Source organism: Pholcus phalangioides, unplaced genomic scaffold, assembly GCF_987345545.1.
Source record: "Pholcus phalangioides strain wild (caught in Gottingen) unplaced genomic scaffold, Ppha-v1.0 ptg000042l_1, whole genome shotgun sequence".
Taxonomy (NCBI): domain Eukaryota; kingdom Metazoa; phylum Arthropoda; class Arachnida; order Araneae; family Pholcidae; genus Pholcus; species Pholcus phalangioides.
This window is the reverse complement of record NW_028301628.1, coordinates 12,122,682-12,141,372: the sequence shown is the minus strand read 5'-3', so window position 1 is coordinate 12,141,372 and position 18,691 is coordinate 12,122,682. Positions and strand designations below refer to the sequence as shown.

Genomic DNA, 18,691 nt, shown 5'->3' with positions numbered 1-18,691 from the left:
GTGGTTTTTTTTTCAAAAAATCACATAAAAGTGGCCTGAAGATAAATTTACTTTCATATTAAGTATCTTTGTTGCTGAAAATTATATACAGTATCAAAATTTTTCATTCTTACTGCATTTTCTAACTTTGCACTACATTCTAATGCTCTATCTTGAGCAAATTCATGAATGAGGATTGCATCACACATGTGGTGGTGGTGTATTTATCTTAGTTTTTTTTTTCCTTCACAAAGAAACAACAACAGCAGTGACTTCACTCATGCTAAGGGCAGGAGGTGGTCTTATAATCCAGAAAACACCAGCTGCTCCTAAAAGACAAGGACCAGTGTACTAGTGGTTACATTTACCTCACACAAATTTTCATTTCATAAAAAGCAGCACATCTCATACTGTATATTGCCAACAAGCATAATATTGAATTATTATTGTTTCACATATTTTCAACATTACCCCCAGTTAATCAAGGTTCTACTGGACAGTAGTAAAAGCCCAGTTCGTGAAGTGGCTGGTGATCCATCCAAATAATTTCAGTTAGAAATTCCTTGGAATATGGACTGGGTCACTGTTTGGTTAGGACGTACAGTAGTGATTTATGAAAAATAATCAGCTATATACAGGGTGATTATAATTAAAGTTCCGATTCCAAAACACAAATAAGAACTGCTGGCCGGAATGGCTTGAAAATTTGCATGGATCCATTGCATGAAGCAAGGGAATTTCCTTTTGGGCGAAAGAAAATTTTTTTTTAATGTACAAGTAGATGATGCTGTACTTCGCCAGCAGTATAATTTATTTTGTGCAACCATATGATTTTGGCCTTTCAGCCACATCAGTGTGTGAATAGCAGGTCTGGACAGATGCCAAGGTGACTAGAAAATTGTTTTTGTGCCTAAATTTTTTTTCGATTTGTCCACAACTTTTATCAAAATGTACATTGCACCAGTGAAGCAGTTGCTGAAAAACCATTTTGACAATAACATGATATGACACCTGGCTACCATGTTCATCTGAATACAATGTGAATACGCTACTATAACTCTTGAAAATTTGGCTTTGGGGATATTCCAAAATGTCATGTGTAGTGGTCAGATTGCAAACTTTAGTGAATTGAAAGCACATCCACACATCATTACCATATAATACTCTTATCCATAGTTGAACAAACATTTTTACACTTATATATCACAGTCAGAACACGGTGGACAACATATTTAACATTTCTTGCGCAAGTTGTAGTTATTTGTTCAGGTGACTTCCCTTTTTTGATGTTTCCATGAATTATGAAATCATGCCACGCTAATTGCATTATCATTTTGCCTTGACTGGCTATCATATCCATTCTGCAAGCGAATTTCCCATGTGCTGGATGAGTACAGTGTCATCTATTTTACATTTTTAAATATTTCCCCCCCCCCTTCGCCATACAAAATTCCATTCCCTCAGGAACATTTGTGCAAATTTTCAAGTCATTCTCATCAGTGTTTTAATTTTAAAGTGTTTTGAAATCAGAACTTTAGTTATAATTACCCTGCATATTGCAAATCATTGCTAATTAATCTGCATTAATTATGCTTCATTAAAAACATTATATTTGCCTAGTTTTTCTTCATGGTGTTTTTGCAAAATACAGTCCTAATTAAGCATATTGAAAGAGTAACTAGGGTAAACATCTTTATTATATATGGTTAATAATAACATTAAGAGAATTCTCAAACACAAAATATTTCCTTGAGTAAAGCTATAAAATAACTAAATTGCAAAAACTGGCTTTTATTAAAATTTAAGAAATATTTATAAATTAATAAATAATTAATTAATATGGGAATTGTGTTAAATAAATTAATAAATATTTTATTTTAATTAATTACTAGAAGTTTGAATGATTTTTTAGAAATCTTGTTTCTAATGTAAATGCTATTGAAAGCAAAAAACCTGGTTTAACCAAAAAAAATTCAGTTTTTTGGTGTTTTTAAAAAACCAAAACAAAAAAAAACTTTTTTTACCAACCCTGCTATTAGCATAAGACATGACCACTTACTTTAATACTACTTTATCCCACAACAACTCTGGTCATATCGCTACAGACGTGCCAATTTTTGGAATCCAGAAATCCGGAGATTATCCTGAGGGGGATACCCCTCTGGCACTCATAGACTCAATCAAAATAAATAAATTTTTGAATTTTTTTTTAAAATCAATTAAGAAAAAGTTCTATTCTCCCATCCCCCAAGGCAGGTTCTGCATTGTCCCTGAGCATTCTTTCCATGCAGAATAGAGAAATCACACCTATACATACTGCTAATAAAACATAAGTGTTTCCTTCCATGGATGCTATCAGTGATTATCTTGGGTATATGAGCTCTTAAAAGCTTTATATAGCTTTAAGTTTTACATTTTCTTCCTAGACATTTTTAATCGGAGGAAAAAATTTAAAAACTTCAAAATACAAAGCTGCTAACGAAAAAACTTGTGTTTACCACACGGCTGTTAATGGAATACAATAACGATTATACAGGAATTTTGGCAACCAAGGCCATGCCCCTGATAAATGATTGCTGATAAACGCTACGTAAACAAAGCCTTGTTTAAATGCGGTCACCAAGACTTTTTTTACAGCTGCTTGATGGAAATGACCACGGCTGTCCTCTATGGGTGTTTTCCCTAACGACGACGACAGTTATTGACTTCACAACAATGTGAAAGCTCACATACAATCTAATTTTCTGCCAAAATCTGGAGAGCAGGAGGAATGATGAAAAATCCAGAGTCTCCCGCCTAAATCCGGAGAGTTGGCAGGTCTGTTGCTATATGACACTTTCCTACAGATGCAGATGGATGAGATAGATGGTATCGATTTTCAAGGTAAAGAACTTGTTTTCGAAGTTCTCACCCGGAATTAAACCCGTGGACTTTTTACTGTAACCTTTAAGAAAGTTCGGAAGACGAGCATCTTACCACTGCACCACTAAGGCACTAGACAAGATCACTGGAGTTCATTTGCAATTATGTTAAATAAATCATATGTATATAAATAACAATAATGATAATACATTTATAATACACCTTACATTTAGGCGCTCTGAGTTATGTTCAAATCAATAAAAAATGTTGAATTTGGTTTTAACAGATGTTTGATAGTTTTCGAAGAATTAAAGAAAAGGAATTAAAAAATAGGTAAAACAAAAAAATACCTTTCCCCAAATTTCCATCCACATAGAATTGATGGAAGTGTTTTTCTGTTTCTGAAAGGGGGAAAAATCATTAAAAGGTAAACACTCAGAGATGCAACATCACTTCTTTCATAAAACTACCAGATGTACTCAATTATCACTAAAAACAATTATCACATGGAATAAACTGAAAACAAGCAAGAGGTACATGTATTTGTAGCTTATTATTATACCTTTCCTGGCTCAAGAAGGCGTAAAATTGTCTAAAATTAGGAGGGGACTCCATGCACAGTTCAGGGAAGAAGCTCAGAGTATGACTGGCATAAAAAAATTCAGCAAAATGTAATGCGGTAGAAAACGAGTCCCACAAAAGTCAAACATCACTGTAAAAAGCATTTGTGCTCTTCACAAAATTATAAAAGTAGATGGACTTTCAAAACTATCAAAAATGTTATAAACAATCCGCATAATATCAGCTATAAGAGAAGTTATAAGAGAAGAATAGCCTGGACCCTGGAGTACGGAAAGTGTCTGCTAGGTAGGTTCCCCATGTCATTGCTCTCCATGACAATGAAAGGCCACACTGTAACATTAGCAACTGAAAAGCTAAAGCTGTTCATTGGTCTGGTGAGCTCTGGAACAGCCTCTCCACAGTTCAGGTAATCCTAGGTTTATTCCCCTGGGACTACCATGTCTTTGAACCACTTAAAGAGGCATTAGAAAAATAGCAATGGAACACTGATGCATGAGAGCATGTGCACAATTGCTTTATGTGCATCGAAGGGATTTTTTTTTTTCGAGGAAGGGGTTAAAAAACTCCCAATTCATTAGGTAATTTAAAATCTGGAGATTATGCAAAAAAGTAATAAAAACTATTATAAAATACAAAATACATGCAAAAAAAAAATTCAATTTATTTATGATTTGCTATACATAAATTGGCAGAAAAAGTACAAAAAGAAACAAACCTTCAGCAGACTTGCAATTCAATGCAGCTGCAATTTCCTCCCTGAAAGAAAAGAAAAAAAAAACCAATAATTTACACCCATGGAGGGAAATCTGTATAAAGAAATAGAAAATGATTTGGCTATCTAATCAAAATTATCCATTGCAACATGCTACATGATGGTATGCAAAGCTACGAGTTGAAAAAAAAAAAGATTGTAAATACAAAGTATATAATATTTAATATGGTATGAAATCTCTCTATACTGATTTATTACCATGTGCAATGAAAATACAGGATACAGCCCTGCAAATCTTCAGAAGGTAAAAATCCTACATTTCCTTAAAAATCTGACAAACATACATTAAGTATTTAAATTTTTTTAAGGTCAAATAACAAGAACCAACATAGCATTCATAATATGCAAAGTATAAGGTGACCCATATCGACCATATATGATCCATATTTTATGGTACATTTCAGTCATTTTTGTAATCATTTACTATCTGGCTATTTTGAAGAAAAATACCTTTTTTTCTCTTTTTCAACGATGGTTTCTTGAATTTCTGATGTTTACCGATTTGATTTTTGGTTTTTTTGGCACAAGGACCAACTTTGTCATTCACGTTTACATATTTACTGGACTCATCATATTTATTTACTGCCACCTTTGACGGCCAACCCGCCCCCTCCCCACTTCTCTTCACAGCATATCTTGTTTATTTCGTCCCACTTCATCAGTGTGCTATGGAAAAGGACGTGTGAAAGCACCAGCTTACTGAAGTAGCAAATTTTAATAAAAATAATAATAAAGCAACAAAAAACAAATGAGATTCATCAAGTACCCCCAGAAAACTTCCCCATGGGGGTCCCCAGATTCAATTTGCTGAATTTTAGTAGGGGCCCCACACTGGATATATCTCGGGCTACCGATGTGTTGCAAATGTTACAATGTTAAACAACAAAAATCAATGTGAGACATCCAGGGGCCCCGAATTAGAACCTGTCAATATTTCCATGGAGCCCTGACTTGGAAGCTTGTCGGACACCCCCCTGTGAGGGGCCATGAAAATTTTTCATTTTTATCAATTTTACAATGAATAAAATCCAGGGCTCCACATCCAGTAGCGAGGACACAATACGCAGATTTTTAGTGGGGAATCCAGACTGGCTTTATCTCAGCCTTCCGCTGTTGCAAATTCTACAACAGAAAAGAATGAGATTCATCCAGGGCCCCCAAAATGAAACCTGTAAACATGGGGTCCCGACTTGGAAGCTTGTCAGTCATCCCCTGCTGCGAGTGCCATGAAAAATTTTCATTTGTATTAATTTCACCAACGAATAAAATCCAGGCCCACCCACGCAACTACCCGTGACAGAATTCACAAATTTTATGGGGGCCCCAGACTGGATATATCTTGTGCTTACGCTATCGCAAATTTTTAAAGTTAAAGCAGCAAGAAAACAATGAGATCCATCAAGGGTCCCTGAAAATGAAAACTTTTAACTTTCCCATGAAGGTATATGTGCAATCTCCCCCGGGTACCCCGACCCTGTGTGTTGGGAGCACTGCTGTTGTATGTATATTATACATATACATACCTCTCGGCATGACCCCCCCCCCCCCCACAAGGGCAGGGTTGACAGGGGCCACAATGATTCTTATCACTTTTTGATTTTTCACACTATAAATTAACTACAGAGGGGCCCCCTGAAAAGCCGGTTTGGGGGCTCGTCATCTAAATTCCAGCCTAAGGGCAATGCTGTAGGATGTGGGAGCCTCTCGGTACATGCAGATAACATGGTCCCGATGGGTCAAATGGGTCCCGATATGTGCTAGAGTTAAATGAATACTTGACCCAAAATCGTAACAGACTTCTGTAACACAAAAACGTAACAGATTTCCATCACTCAAAAACGTCACCCACTTCCGTAACATAAAATCGTCACACTAATTTCGGTTGCTTAGAAACAGGCCCTTTTCGAGTTTGTGATTTTATATTATAGAGTAGATTGTCTGAGATTTGCAGAAGCCCTCAATTTCCTGCCCATTGGCAATTTTTAATAGTAAACTGGGGTTTTTTGCTTTCTTGTATCCCACATTTTCTGGTCTGTGCAGATTACGATTTTCCTTACTTTTCACTGTGAAATATGGGTGACTGAGTTATATACCAGCTGTCTTATGATTTAACATGTATAAAAAAAATCTTTCAATGTGAATGGGCAGTCAGGTTTGCATATGTTCATCGATTTGGATGGTTTTGACTTCTGTTCATGCATGGTACCACATTGAGTCAGACAGGGTCTAAATAGTGTGATGTCACAAAAATCTTTTTCGTATAAGGGGAGGGTTGCTTTCTTAAAGAACAGAAACAGTGGCAGCGGAAAACAACACACACTCAATGTTAATTTTCTTCATTTTTTTTAAGTTTTTATCATTATCATGACGACAGCAATCCCAAAGCAGAACATGCTGAAATCTGTGATATGCATTGCAGAACAATCAGTTCTACTGCAGAACAATCTAGAAGAATTTTAACAAAGGGGTAGAAAACACAATTATGGGAATTTTTACTGCAGAACATTTCCAGTCTGCTGAGTGCTCGTTGCAGAATAATACAAAATATTCTGCTTTGGGGGCAGCAATATTTGAAAATCGCAGTAAAAATTCATAATCCAGATGCCCTGTAAACATTATGAAATCCAACACTGATGGGCTGAATCGGGAAAATTGACAGCTCTGAGAATAATATGAAAAATATTTACCAATTTTCATAACCATCGTCTGTCACTTGACAAACTAGTTTCAATTCTTCTAATGCGCTCCAGTGGGGCTGAGATGGAATCAATGGAGCATAATACTATAAGAAATAAAGCATTATGTGTGACATCAACATCACATATAAAATTAACATAACATGAAACTAAGTTAACTGGCCCACCATTTAAAAATGCCAGTAAATACATATGAAGGCATAAAAGAAGCTGTTTCTCTTCCAAAACAGGTACATACATTCTACATTCATGCAAAAAATAACTACTCACATCCTAATTCTTTTAGAAAAAAATAAAGGAGGTTCATTCTTTCCAATTTATTTTTAGAAACAAGGAAATTTCTCAAGTATTCATTACACTCATGTTACACGAACTGATATTTCACGAGTAGCTAACTAAATTTATTAATGTATTTGAAATGAACATTAGAAATATCCAAAATTTATCAACAGAAAATTTTTCTAGTTTTTCTGAGAAAATAAAAAAGACAAAATTAGTAATTTAGAAATAAATAAATAACACTTACTGCTAAGTTAAAAGCATGAGTCCTTTTGTGTTGGCCTATTTCTGCACCACTTGAAAAACACTAGTTTGAAAAAAGGGGTAAAAAACATTATTTTAAGCACCTTCATGATATAAGAAATGAAAAAAGTTATAACAAATAAACTTGGAGTCATAAAATTTCGTAACACTTTTAAGGGGGGAAAATGACTTAAATGGGCCACGGGACAGATTAATAATAACAGAATCAGAGCCATGTAACATAAATATAAAAATTTCGATAAAAAAAATCCTATTGTTTTAGAGATATTCAGAATGTTTTAAGACTGTAGACCAATCCATCATTAATTGTAGACAAGAAATCCATACATCTATCAAACTGATTTTCTATCTGTGTGTGCGAATGCTCTATATACAAATCTACAATTTTAGACCGATATCTATAAAGTTTTGCATATATATACTAAACGGGACCCGACTTGAACAATAGGCTACTTTAAAAGTTTGTCAGAGCAGGGCAAATACCCAAAATGGGCTAAAAACTATCAAGCAACAATGGTTTACTAGTACAGTGGAACCTCCTTTATACATCACTCAGTTATAAGACTTTCACATTTACACGATGTTTGCATTCAGTCACAATTAGTTCCTATACATTTCAATGTTCAAATTATTTATTTATTCGATACAAAATCTCAATTATTTGAGATTTTCACTTGAACTCGAACCCTGAATCTTTTGAAAAAAAAGCCACTTATAACCATCAAATGAGTCCATTATAACCATCTACTTGTATCTTGTCACCACAAAAGCTATAAATTTTAGGGCGATTGCCGACATATATGAAAATCAGCCAGCTCACTGGCTGATGGCCATTTAGAGTGGACACTCAATTGATTTGTTTGCTTGTTTCTGAAAATATGCAGACACAGCGAGTCCCAAAGAAACCAATTTCAATTGTTTTGACAGCAATCGTCCTTTCAGAATTTTTTTTCTCCCAATGTTTTCAGCATTATCCCCAAGAGGGTAGGAAAGTCCACTGCAAGCATTGGGAGAGTACAGGTCTGCAGATAAGAGACATATATGGTGCACATAGTATCAGTTCTTTCAATCATTTCAAGTGGAATTCCCTTTCATTGTGGTGTTTTGCTTGCTTTCTTTGTTAAATCTGCCATTTGTAATGCCAAGCAAACGAAAAGTGTTTTGTCTAAAAAAACCCTGTAAATTTTAGAATAATTCGACAAGAATTTTAAATAAACGACGAACAGTTAAACATCACTTTGTCAACTTTGAAAACAATTATAAAGCAGAGAAACCAAATCAAAGACAAAGCTGCTGGTTGCAGATTATCTACTGACAAAAAATGAGAGTCCAAGATGGGAAATTTTCCAAAGAAGTTGAGAAGATTTAATTGCAATTTTTCACCAAATGTCATGTCCCAAAGGTTATGTTCTGCAAAACTTTATTTATTTTATTAAGTGATTTGAAATGTGATTTAATATCTCCCCCTCAAGAATGATTCAAATGATATTTTATATAACAGAATTGGAGATGCAAACTAACACATTGAATTTTGAAATATTTTGCATGTCTGTGGGGGGGGGGGAGTAATTTTTCTAAAAAGTCTCACTTGTCGACTTATACATTTATACAAAGTTTTGACTTGGCTTCTTAAACATCATATAAACAAAGCTCCATCCCCAAAGCAGAATGTGCCAAAATCTGCTACTACGTCGCAAAACAATTAGTGCTACTGCAGAACAATTTGGAAGAATTTCAAGAAAAAGTGCAAAAAAACACTATTACATGTATGGGGATTTTTACTGCACAACATTTCCACTCAGCCGAGGACTCATCACAGAACAGGGCTAAACATTCTGGTACTTATTAGAACCTGTTTATTTGATGTTTCATTCTAAGTAATTACCCAGTGCAATTATGCATTTTCATCATTGTTCACATGAAGATGCAAATGCAGATTACAAGCCTTTTCTTGCCAAACCCTCCACTGCCTTCATCACTGCACTTCTTCGAAATCTAAGAATCATTGCCCCCTTAAGTAAATTCTTTATCCGAGGAAACAGTCACACGGGGAGAGATCAGAGAATAAGCTGGTTGTAGATAGAAGTGTCAGAATGTGATTTTTTTTGACAGGTAATCTGACACAAGGACCGCATCAATCAAACACATATTGCTAATTCAAATTTTTGTGCATGATTTTTTGTAATTTTTTTTGCATTTCCTGCCATATTTCTATTGATTAATGTATTGTTATGACATATAAACGATAGATGGCAACAGTTGTTACTAGTTTTGATTTGGACTTGCGCTAAAAGAAAGGAAACTGGCCCGACGCGATTGGAGGATTTCCTCCTCTTTGTATAGTGCTGCCACTTTCAAGGAACTATGAGAACTTTCGAGAAATTTCTCTGAGCCTATAAAAAGCGATACTAGGACGACAGCAGGAGAATTAGAGAGAGACTCTATGAAAAGTCAGTTGTGATTGAACTTTGCGAGAAAGTTGTTCGCTCTCTGATTAGCTTGTAAAATACGTGTAAATTGCTGTTCTGTAAATAAATCTGTGTTTGTCCATCCAACTGCTTCTTGTTTTGCAATCTTGAAGTCTTGCGGAAATTGTCCAGAACAGTATATTGAATTGACTCATGTAATCAGGTACCTGTCTACACCTATACTGTAGGGTCCTGATTTTGTGAAAATTTTCCTTAGTTTTGTGAAAAAGATCATTAATTTTATAGGAAGAAAAGTAATCTAGTTAATTTATCATTTGATCATTTTTGTCGCACCACGGTCATTTTCTGCACACGAGGGCTAATTAGACTGGGATATACAATTTATTGCCAATTCTGAACACCAGGCTTGTTTTTTATACTCGTCGAAGGGTTGGTGCGCTAACCCCTCGATGGGGAGGCTCCTTGCGTACTACTTGTAGGTACTTTTTTCCTGCGGTCTTGCCGCCGTTTTTTTTGTTGAGTTAATTTATCACAAAAGAAATGAAATTCCAAATTTATGGTTTCATTAATTTTCTGAAGGGTTCGTTTTTCAGGTCCAGAATTTTATGCAAGTAAAGGTTAGTTTCATAGGTTTAAGAAACAATTCAGATTACGCAATGTAAAAATCGCTGGCGAACAAGCCTCTGCCGACAGGAGGAAGCTAGGAAATTTCCAAAGAATTTGCAGAAAATTACTGAAGTAATGGGTTATGCATCTCAGCAGGTGTTTAACGCTGACGAAACTGCACCATTTCGGAAGGAAATGTCGCAAAGAACATTTATAAATCAAGAAGAAAAGCGAGAGCCTGGTTTTAAGATAGACTTACTACGCTGTTTTGTGCAAATGTGTATGGGTACATGATAAAGCCCACCGTAATTTTCAAAAAAAGGATGTCAAAGCTTCCATTATTTTGGATGAACAATAAAAGGGCTTGGACTATGAAAACATTTTTCCTGGATAGGTTTAAAGGTGTTTCGTTCCGGAAGTCAGGAGGTACCTTTACAGTGAAGACATGTCATTCAAAGTTCTTTTGATACTGGATAATGCTCCTGGACAACAAGATGTCAATGTGTTCAAAGCTGATGGTGTCAAAGTCCTTTATATGCCTCCTAATCAACATCTATCATTCAGCCCCTTGATCAGGGGGTAAAGCGAACATTCAAGGCTCACTATACACGCCACTCAATGGAGATGATTGGCATGCAATAGAAGATGCCAATGCATAAAATGTCTTGAAGGTATGGAAGAATTACACTATCACTAATGACATTACTGTCATAACTAGAGCCATTGCAGCTCTTAAGTAGAAGACAAGTTGAACATGAGTAACATAGCGAAAGGGTTTCGCAAGTTGAAATCAGCAATAGATTATTTTCATGACATACATACGTTCTTCACATGTAGGAAAATTAGTAAAGGAAGCCCTGTCCACATATTTCAACATACTTGATGATATGAAGAAAAAACAGCGAACAGAAATCACAATGTTCTTTCAGAAAACATCGCCAACAACTGCTGCACACTCTTTTACATTCTCTTCTGCCTCTGTGTCACCCACCCTACTCTTCTCATGATGTTGAATAAATGAGAAAAAAAAACCCTATGATTTCGGTTATTCACGATCACCCCAGGAAAGCAACCCCCACAAATACGAGGACTGACTGTATATACAATTTTCCCAGCATGCTACATTGTTTTTCTTGTTGGAATATCTGATTTTCTCAGGTCTTGCATTTCATAATTCTATTATTTTTTTGCATACTAGCCCTCATGTTTTTGACGAACCCAGGGAGCTTTTTTTTCCATATGCCCTGGCCATGGTATTATTTAAAAGAGAATCCAAGTTTTTCATTTCTATTCTAAAGAATATTTATATATCACAAGGGACCGCTATAGTACTCAAAAGGAAAGAGTAGTGGTTTATTATTATTTTCAATCCCGTATCTGGTCTATTTTAAATCTTGATCTCTTTATTTAATCAAAGAATGATGTTTTGTATTTGTTGTTTGTTTATATAATAATTTTTTTTCTTCCAATTTTAACAGCCGCAGTATTATCCCTTTTTTGGCGATGCATTGGTGATTTTTTTTTTTGGCAAGAAAAACCGCCAAAAGCATGACTGTTTCACTCTTGGTGATTTTTTGACAGAAAAATCCTTTTCCTTGATGAGTCCCTTATTGGAAAGCTGGCATTTTTTCTCGAGTTTTCTGTTGTTGCTGGGATAAAGTTTCATTTTTTTTGCAGTACCATCAGTGATGTAAAAGCAGCACAAGTTTGAATAATCCTTCTAAAACAGCAACACGTTTTTCTTTGTCATTCAGCTCTGGTCAGGCAGACTATAGGAGGTACTAACCTAGACCCCCCCCCCCTTTTGTTCAGCCACAGACAGCCTTCCATTCTTTGATGCATTGGAAATTTTTTTTCTTTGGCGAGAAAGGCATCCAAAATTTCACTCTCAGCGACTTCCTGTTAGATTTTTAACATTTTTCTTGCCAAAGAAAAAAACTTCCGATATAAAATTCTACAAGCAGGGTTGTGCCAAATTTGGCATTTTCCAACTTCACCTCAAAACCCTGATAACAGTTCCCAATTCTGACAAAAACTAAAGTGTTTTTTCGTCCAACTGAAAACTGCTAATCCATAAAAAAAAATTTAAAAATACACAAGCATGATGCAATACAACCTTCGCACAATAAATTTCAATGACAAACATGATAATGAGACCCAGGACGTTGGTGATAAATGTAAATGACGCTGAAATGAAAACAGCGCTTGAAATAGACATCACATTGGCTTGAAAAACATAATTGTTGCCAATTCAAAAATTTGGAAAGAGACCAAGTGCAAAGGTTGGCGACAGAAAATAATCGCCAAATTTGGCGCAACCCCACTTATGGAATTTTAACCACTGTTGGCGGCAACTTCGGTTACGAAATCCTAACCCCTTTTTAAATATCAAATAGTCAACTTTTTTAAAAATCGGGTGAATGTATTGTTAGCTAATACATAAAAATGAGGTCATTATGATACACAAATTTTCAATACTACGCACCTCCACACATAAATCGAAATCCGGGCATTCAGCACATGCGAACCTCAACGCACTCGTATCGCTCTCACAGTAGTCACAATAATAAACTGGCCAGGGGGAATCTTCGACTATTCAAATAAATTGTTATTATTAAGAGCAATTAATATAATCAAAATAAATGCAAATATGATTAATAATTACGTGATTAAAAGCAAGCAAACAAACCTTCCATGGTTAACAACAGTGCTGATCACGTGCGTTCGACTTACTTCTTCTTCAATTATACAGGGCTTTATGCCTTCGGGCCATCCCCTATTAGAGAAAAATATTCCACAAGACCATAAACATAGAACACACAGGAATTTCAACATTTTCCATTCTTTTCTCTTCTTCAGAAGGATATGGAGAAAAAAAAAACCACAAACCAGACGAACAAACGCAGATGGAGATGTTATATGAGATGGAAAAGTCTTCAGGCTTAGGGGACGATGCTAAGCCGCTTTAAAATGATATGACATGGAGTCCCTGGATGAGTGTGTGGTAACAAAACTGAACCAAACAACCGAAGGCAGAAAAAGACACAAAAACCAAACGAGAGTAAGAAAAAGGAGGAGAAAAAAAACAACTCATAATACTCTCAGGCTTGCCTGAACAGAATTCGGACCAACAACTAACTGGTGGGGAAAGAGAACTAAAAGTTGAGAAACGAACCTGGGAGAACCTAATACATAAAAACAAAAAGTTAGAGGAAGTTTCAGGTACATTGCATTGTAGACAAAGAGGGTTAGCCATTTTCCTAATACGATGGAGGTAATCATTCAAGGGAGCTCTATTGCAAATGAGTTTGTAAAACAAGGATTCCAACCTTCTATTCGATAAAAAGGGGGAGAAGTTCTGGCAGCAGTTATAGAAGGACCTAAACTCAAGAATACATAAGAAAAGAGCATTACGGATATTTTCCTTGAAATAGTGAGAGTAAAGAGAACGAATGTCCTCCACATACAGGCTAGAAGGATGTAGATCAACTGTAGAAGCTACAGTTCGCACATGATTGTCAATTGTCTCATTAATGGCCCAAATGACTTGGAACCCAAATTAGTAATATGCTGTTTACCAATGAACTAGTATGAACAAATTGAGCATACGAGAGATGAGTCACCGTAGACGAATGAATAGAAAAATTGTCAAGAGCCACGATGACTGATTTGGAATCCGTGAATATGAATATTGGAGCATTAGAAGATTGAAAGAAGGATCTGAGACCTGAAGCAATAGCAAGGGACTCTCAGCCGCTGTGGTGGTCGAGTGGTCATAGTGACGGACTTGACCCGGGTTCGAGCCCCCACCGTCGCCACAGTGGTGGTCGGCTGAAGTTGGTTTTCTGTGGTTCCCAACTTCGAGGCGTGAATGCGAGCCGATCTCCCTGTTAAAAAGTCTCGCCACAGAGAGCAACAGGCCTACAAACAGTAGAAATATTCAGTCACTACACATCACTCCCTTCACTTCTGAGATATAGATGGCAGCACTGAAAAATCATACACAACACTAGATACGCACTCAGACTGTTATGTACACACACTTACAATTCCAGCACAACTCACTAGGTAGTAAATTGCCTATGGCGATAGACCTGAGTTGTGCTTGGTTTGAAAAAAAAAATCTGTAAAAAAATTGCATCTGTAGCAATTACATGAGCATTGAGCGGCAGAGAATCAATATACTCTTGAAATATTGTTTGATAAGGGATAGTAGAATTAGTTTTTTGAAAATTAAGACCCTCCGAAATGAAATAGACATTCGAGGGTATCCACGGCCAGAATCAATAAATTTGACGCAACATGGACCTATGCGAAAAACCAATTATATTATTGAACAGTGATATTTTCCTTGCCAAAGATGGAGAGAGGCGATGAAAGCCCGAATCCATAAGGTTGGAGTGACCCTGCCTGGGAGTGACTGTGGCAGAAATGCAAGATAACCCAATTCTGAAGAGAATAGAATCCTGAAAGGAGGGTAGGGCGAGAATGGTTCTGAGTTTATCTATGCAAGTTGAAGTAGGAAGGCCTAAGATAGACCACATCGAGGAGTTATAGATGGTGTTGATCTTGGCGAGAGAAGATTTGGCTGCATTAAACCAAGCCACCGCTCCGTAACCAATGGTACCTCCAATAGTGCTTATTAGCACAGGTTTGAGGAACTTGCAAAGAATATATCTTGAGGAGTGAGAGATGGAAGCGACAAATGTTTAAAGATAGAGTGCCCTTAGAACGCAGAGATGATAATTGTTTTTTCCAGGTGAGGGTGCAATCCAGATAAACACCTAGAACTTTCAAGAACGGATCGAACAGAATGGATTCACCATTAATGTTGAAAGAAGGAAAGTATGGAGGACGTTTCCGTGAGAAAATAGAAAATCGAGATTTAGATAGAGAAATGCACAAGCCACTATCTTCAGCCCATCTGAGAATGTTAGGCAAAGTATTCATCAACCTAGACTCAGCACACACATGGCCCTTCGGACCCTCCGAAGGGGCATCCGGTCACGTGATCATCTCGTGTTTCAGTACAGAATGTACTGAGATTCTTTCACGTTACCAGAGCGTGCTTGTTAAGAGAGAGCCAATGTACAAAGTAAAGTAATAATAATAATACATATAAGAATATATATTGAGGCTCTACACACATTTCTTTTCGAAAAATAACCGTAATATTATATACACACAAACCTCCAATTTTTTTCACGTCTCGGTCATTTTTCATATGTATTTATAGTTATTTTTTTAAATAAGCATCTTAAACATATTTTTCTAGTAGTGTATATTTAACGCGTTTCGGCGCCCCTTCTCATTTCGCGCCCCGTGCAACTGCACTGGTCGCACTGCCCTAAGACCGCCCTTGGTTGGGAGCAAAAACATCAGATCTGGAACCCCTCCAATGAATAACATGTTTACGGTTCGAGAGATAATTAAAGAACCAAGTTAAAAATTTTCCATGGAAGCCCAAGCGGGCTAATTTGGAAATGAGCAAATCATGCTTCACGGAATCATAAGCAGCTTTTAAATCCAGAGCAATAATGTAGCTATGCTTTGGAGAGCATATGAAATGGAGAACACCATATCTTTAATGCAAACTTCGGCACCAGTTTTCGGTCGAAAACCATAAAAGTTTTTTGGAAAGAGCTCAAAGCGTAATGCAATCCAAGTGATTCTAAAAAGAATGATTCTCTCAAAGATTTTACTAATAGTGTTTATAAGAATCAGAGGACGAAAGTTCTTCGGATCAGTTGTTGGCTTTCCTGACTTGGGAATAAAAATAATACGTCCTTCTTTAAAAGACGGCGGCACCAGCGATGAAGACCAAAGAGTATTGAAAGCATCCAGAAATTCCATCCCCTTATTTGGAAGGAGTTTATACACCTTTAATGGAACACCATCTGGACCAGGGTTTGTTGAACGACCAGAGCAAGTGGCTCTACGAATTTCCGTGGAAGTGAACGATGCATCCATGTAAACCTGGAACTCACAAGGAGGACCAGAAAAAGTTACGGTGTGAGACCGGCCAGATGAAGAAACGTGGTTAGATTTTAAAAATTGGATCTGTACGAGAGGATCAACGTAGCTATTATTAACAATCATGAAAATGTGCCGTGAATCATCCCAAGTTTTCGCCACGATATAACGGTGTCTACGCAAGACAGAAAAAATAACTGACGGCTGAGTAAAAGGATGAAGTTCTTGAGCCAGAGTCTTCAATCGTAGAATGCGAAGGTGGCGACGAAATTAGAAGCTAATCTTTTATATTTAATCCAGTTGTGCTGAGAGGGCACACGGCGAAATAAACGGAAAGCCCGTTTTTTTCGATAAGAGCAATACGCCCTTTTTTATCCAACTTAAGCCAAGGTTGTTTCTTCCGGTACACAGAGTACCTAGCTGAGTTGACAATGGAAACAACATGATTGTAGATATTGCCGAAATCGTTAGTAGCGGGGATGACAGAGAAACCTGCCATTACCGCTGACCATTTAATATAACGGAATTCCTGAGATATCAACTGTCTATTCAGAGAGCCAGAAAAAAAAATCTTAATTGGCAAATGATCACTATTGAATAAGGAGTCACAGGGAGACCAAATAATATATCTATATAGACCTGGGCTACAGAAACATAAGTCAATATAAGATTGTGAGTCCCTGCTATAAAAGGTGGGGCAAAAAGGAGGAACTAGACAAAGGTTATGATTAAGATACCAATTAAATAACATAGTACCTGCAAGAGATACAAAATGTCCTCCCCAATTTGGATGATGACTGTTGGAATGTCCGATTATGATAAAATTCTCAGAGATATATGAGAAAATATTGTCGACAGTAACGATATTGAAGACACTTGGAGGACGATAAAAATTAACAACATACATAGAAAAATTATTTAGAAAAACTTGAACAATCATAATTTCAAAAAAAAAGGCTCAGAAATTTTCCATATCAAAGATGAAGATAGATGATACTATCACTATCACTAAACCACCACCTGGGAGAGGTCGATCATTTCTAAAAATCTGAAAACCAGCAAGAAAAAAAAGGTCCTCCGGTTCCAGAAAAGTCTCCTGTAAACATAACATATCATAGTTTAAGCAAAAATTTCTGATAAAGGTTGATTTGGACTTGATGTCTCGGACATTCCATTGAAGAATTATAAAATTTATATTATTCATAGTTTTTTTTTTTGACGAGGATTAACTAGAAAAGTATATATTTAACTGAAGAGAGGGAAAAAGCATCAAATTCACAAAGAAAAAAAAATTAAATAAATCACCTATTTTTTGAGAAGGAAAAAAGGAAATATCAAGAGAGAGCGAGAAAAACACCGCAATAGGAAAGGGAGGGGGAAAAAATCCAACCAAACTCGATTTGATCACAAAAATAAGAATACTGAACTCTTGTCAGCTCTTAATGAGGTAAAGGAAAATAAGAAAAAACATATTATAACGAGAAGGAAAAAAAAACCATTATCGAACTCGATAACAGTGAGAAAGGAAGAAAAGATCAAAGCAAAAAACAAATTAAAGCGAGGGGGGGGGGGGAACAAAAACGAAATGACGTAAAAACTAGGTTCCAACATTTGAGGCACTCATTTTTCAGCCTCTTATAGCTAAGCGTCTTTGCGCAACCCTTTCCGCTGGAGAAATATAGAAAATATTCGACTCAGGATCTTGAGAAAAATCACTATCATCATTGTGCTCAGGGGGCAAAGGTTGATTGAAGATAGCAGTCGAAGAACCAGAAGAGTCCATATTCACATTCGAATTAAGTGACGGTATTGTATTCACCTTATGTACAGCTAAGTTGACCGAACTGACTATTTCGGGAATCAAAGCTCTAATAAAGTCATTCAGCGATTCTTGAAGACTTATTTTCAGATCTTTAAGCACAATCTCTTTAATAGCAGTCACTTCCGCTTGGGCCAGGGAACTGATCTCAGCCTTGAGAGCACTAAAATCTGATGACATGGAAATGCTGGTCCGAGCAGCACATGAAGAGGAATTCATTTTACATCTTGCGCGAGCAACGTTTATTGAAACATGATGCTCGGCTTTATATTAATATGCTTTTGATTCCAAGACATATGCAAGGCACTGACGATCAGAGGCAAGATGTGTGGAAGCCTTACCATTAATGCAGGAGATAGGGTTTTGGCAGGTTTCGTGGTTATAATTTTGGCCAAATCATTTGCAGACTTGACTTGTCACTCTACAAAAC

The 18,691-nt window shown here is 36.5% G+C and overlaps 1 protein-coding gene across 4 annotated transcripts in view; it reads right to left on the bottom strand.

Annotated features, from left to right (window-relative positions):
- The window catches only part of LOC149064483 (transcriptional adapter 2-beta-like), a 37,044-nt gene extending 23,811 nt beyond the window's left edge, over nt 1–13,233 (bottom strand). For all 4 annotated transcript variants that reach the window (XM_089254572.1, XM_089254571.1, XM_089254573.1 and 1 more), the window contains exons 1-6: nt 13,159–13,233; nt 12,955–13,061; nt 7,418–7,477; nt 6,883–6,977; nt 4,139–4,179; nt 3,192–3,242 (exon numbers count right to left, since the gene is read on the bottom strand). In XM_089254572.1, coding sequence (XP_089110698.1) covers nt 3,192–3,242; nt 4,139–4,179; nt 6,883–6,977; nt 7,418–7,477; nt 12,955–13,061; nt 13,159–13,165 — 361 coding nt within the window. In that variant the 5' untranslated portion in view covers nt 13,166–13,233. The remainder of the gene's footprint in view (nt 1–3,191; nt 3,243–4,138; nt 4,180–6,882; nt 6,978–7,417; nt 7,478–12,954; nt 13,062–13,158) is intronic.
- Between the last annotated feature and the right edge of the window lie 5,458 nt (nt 13,234–18,691).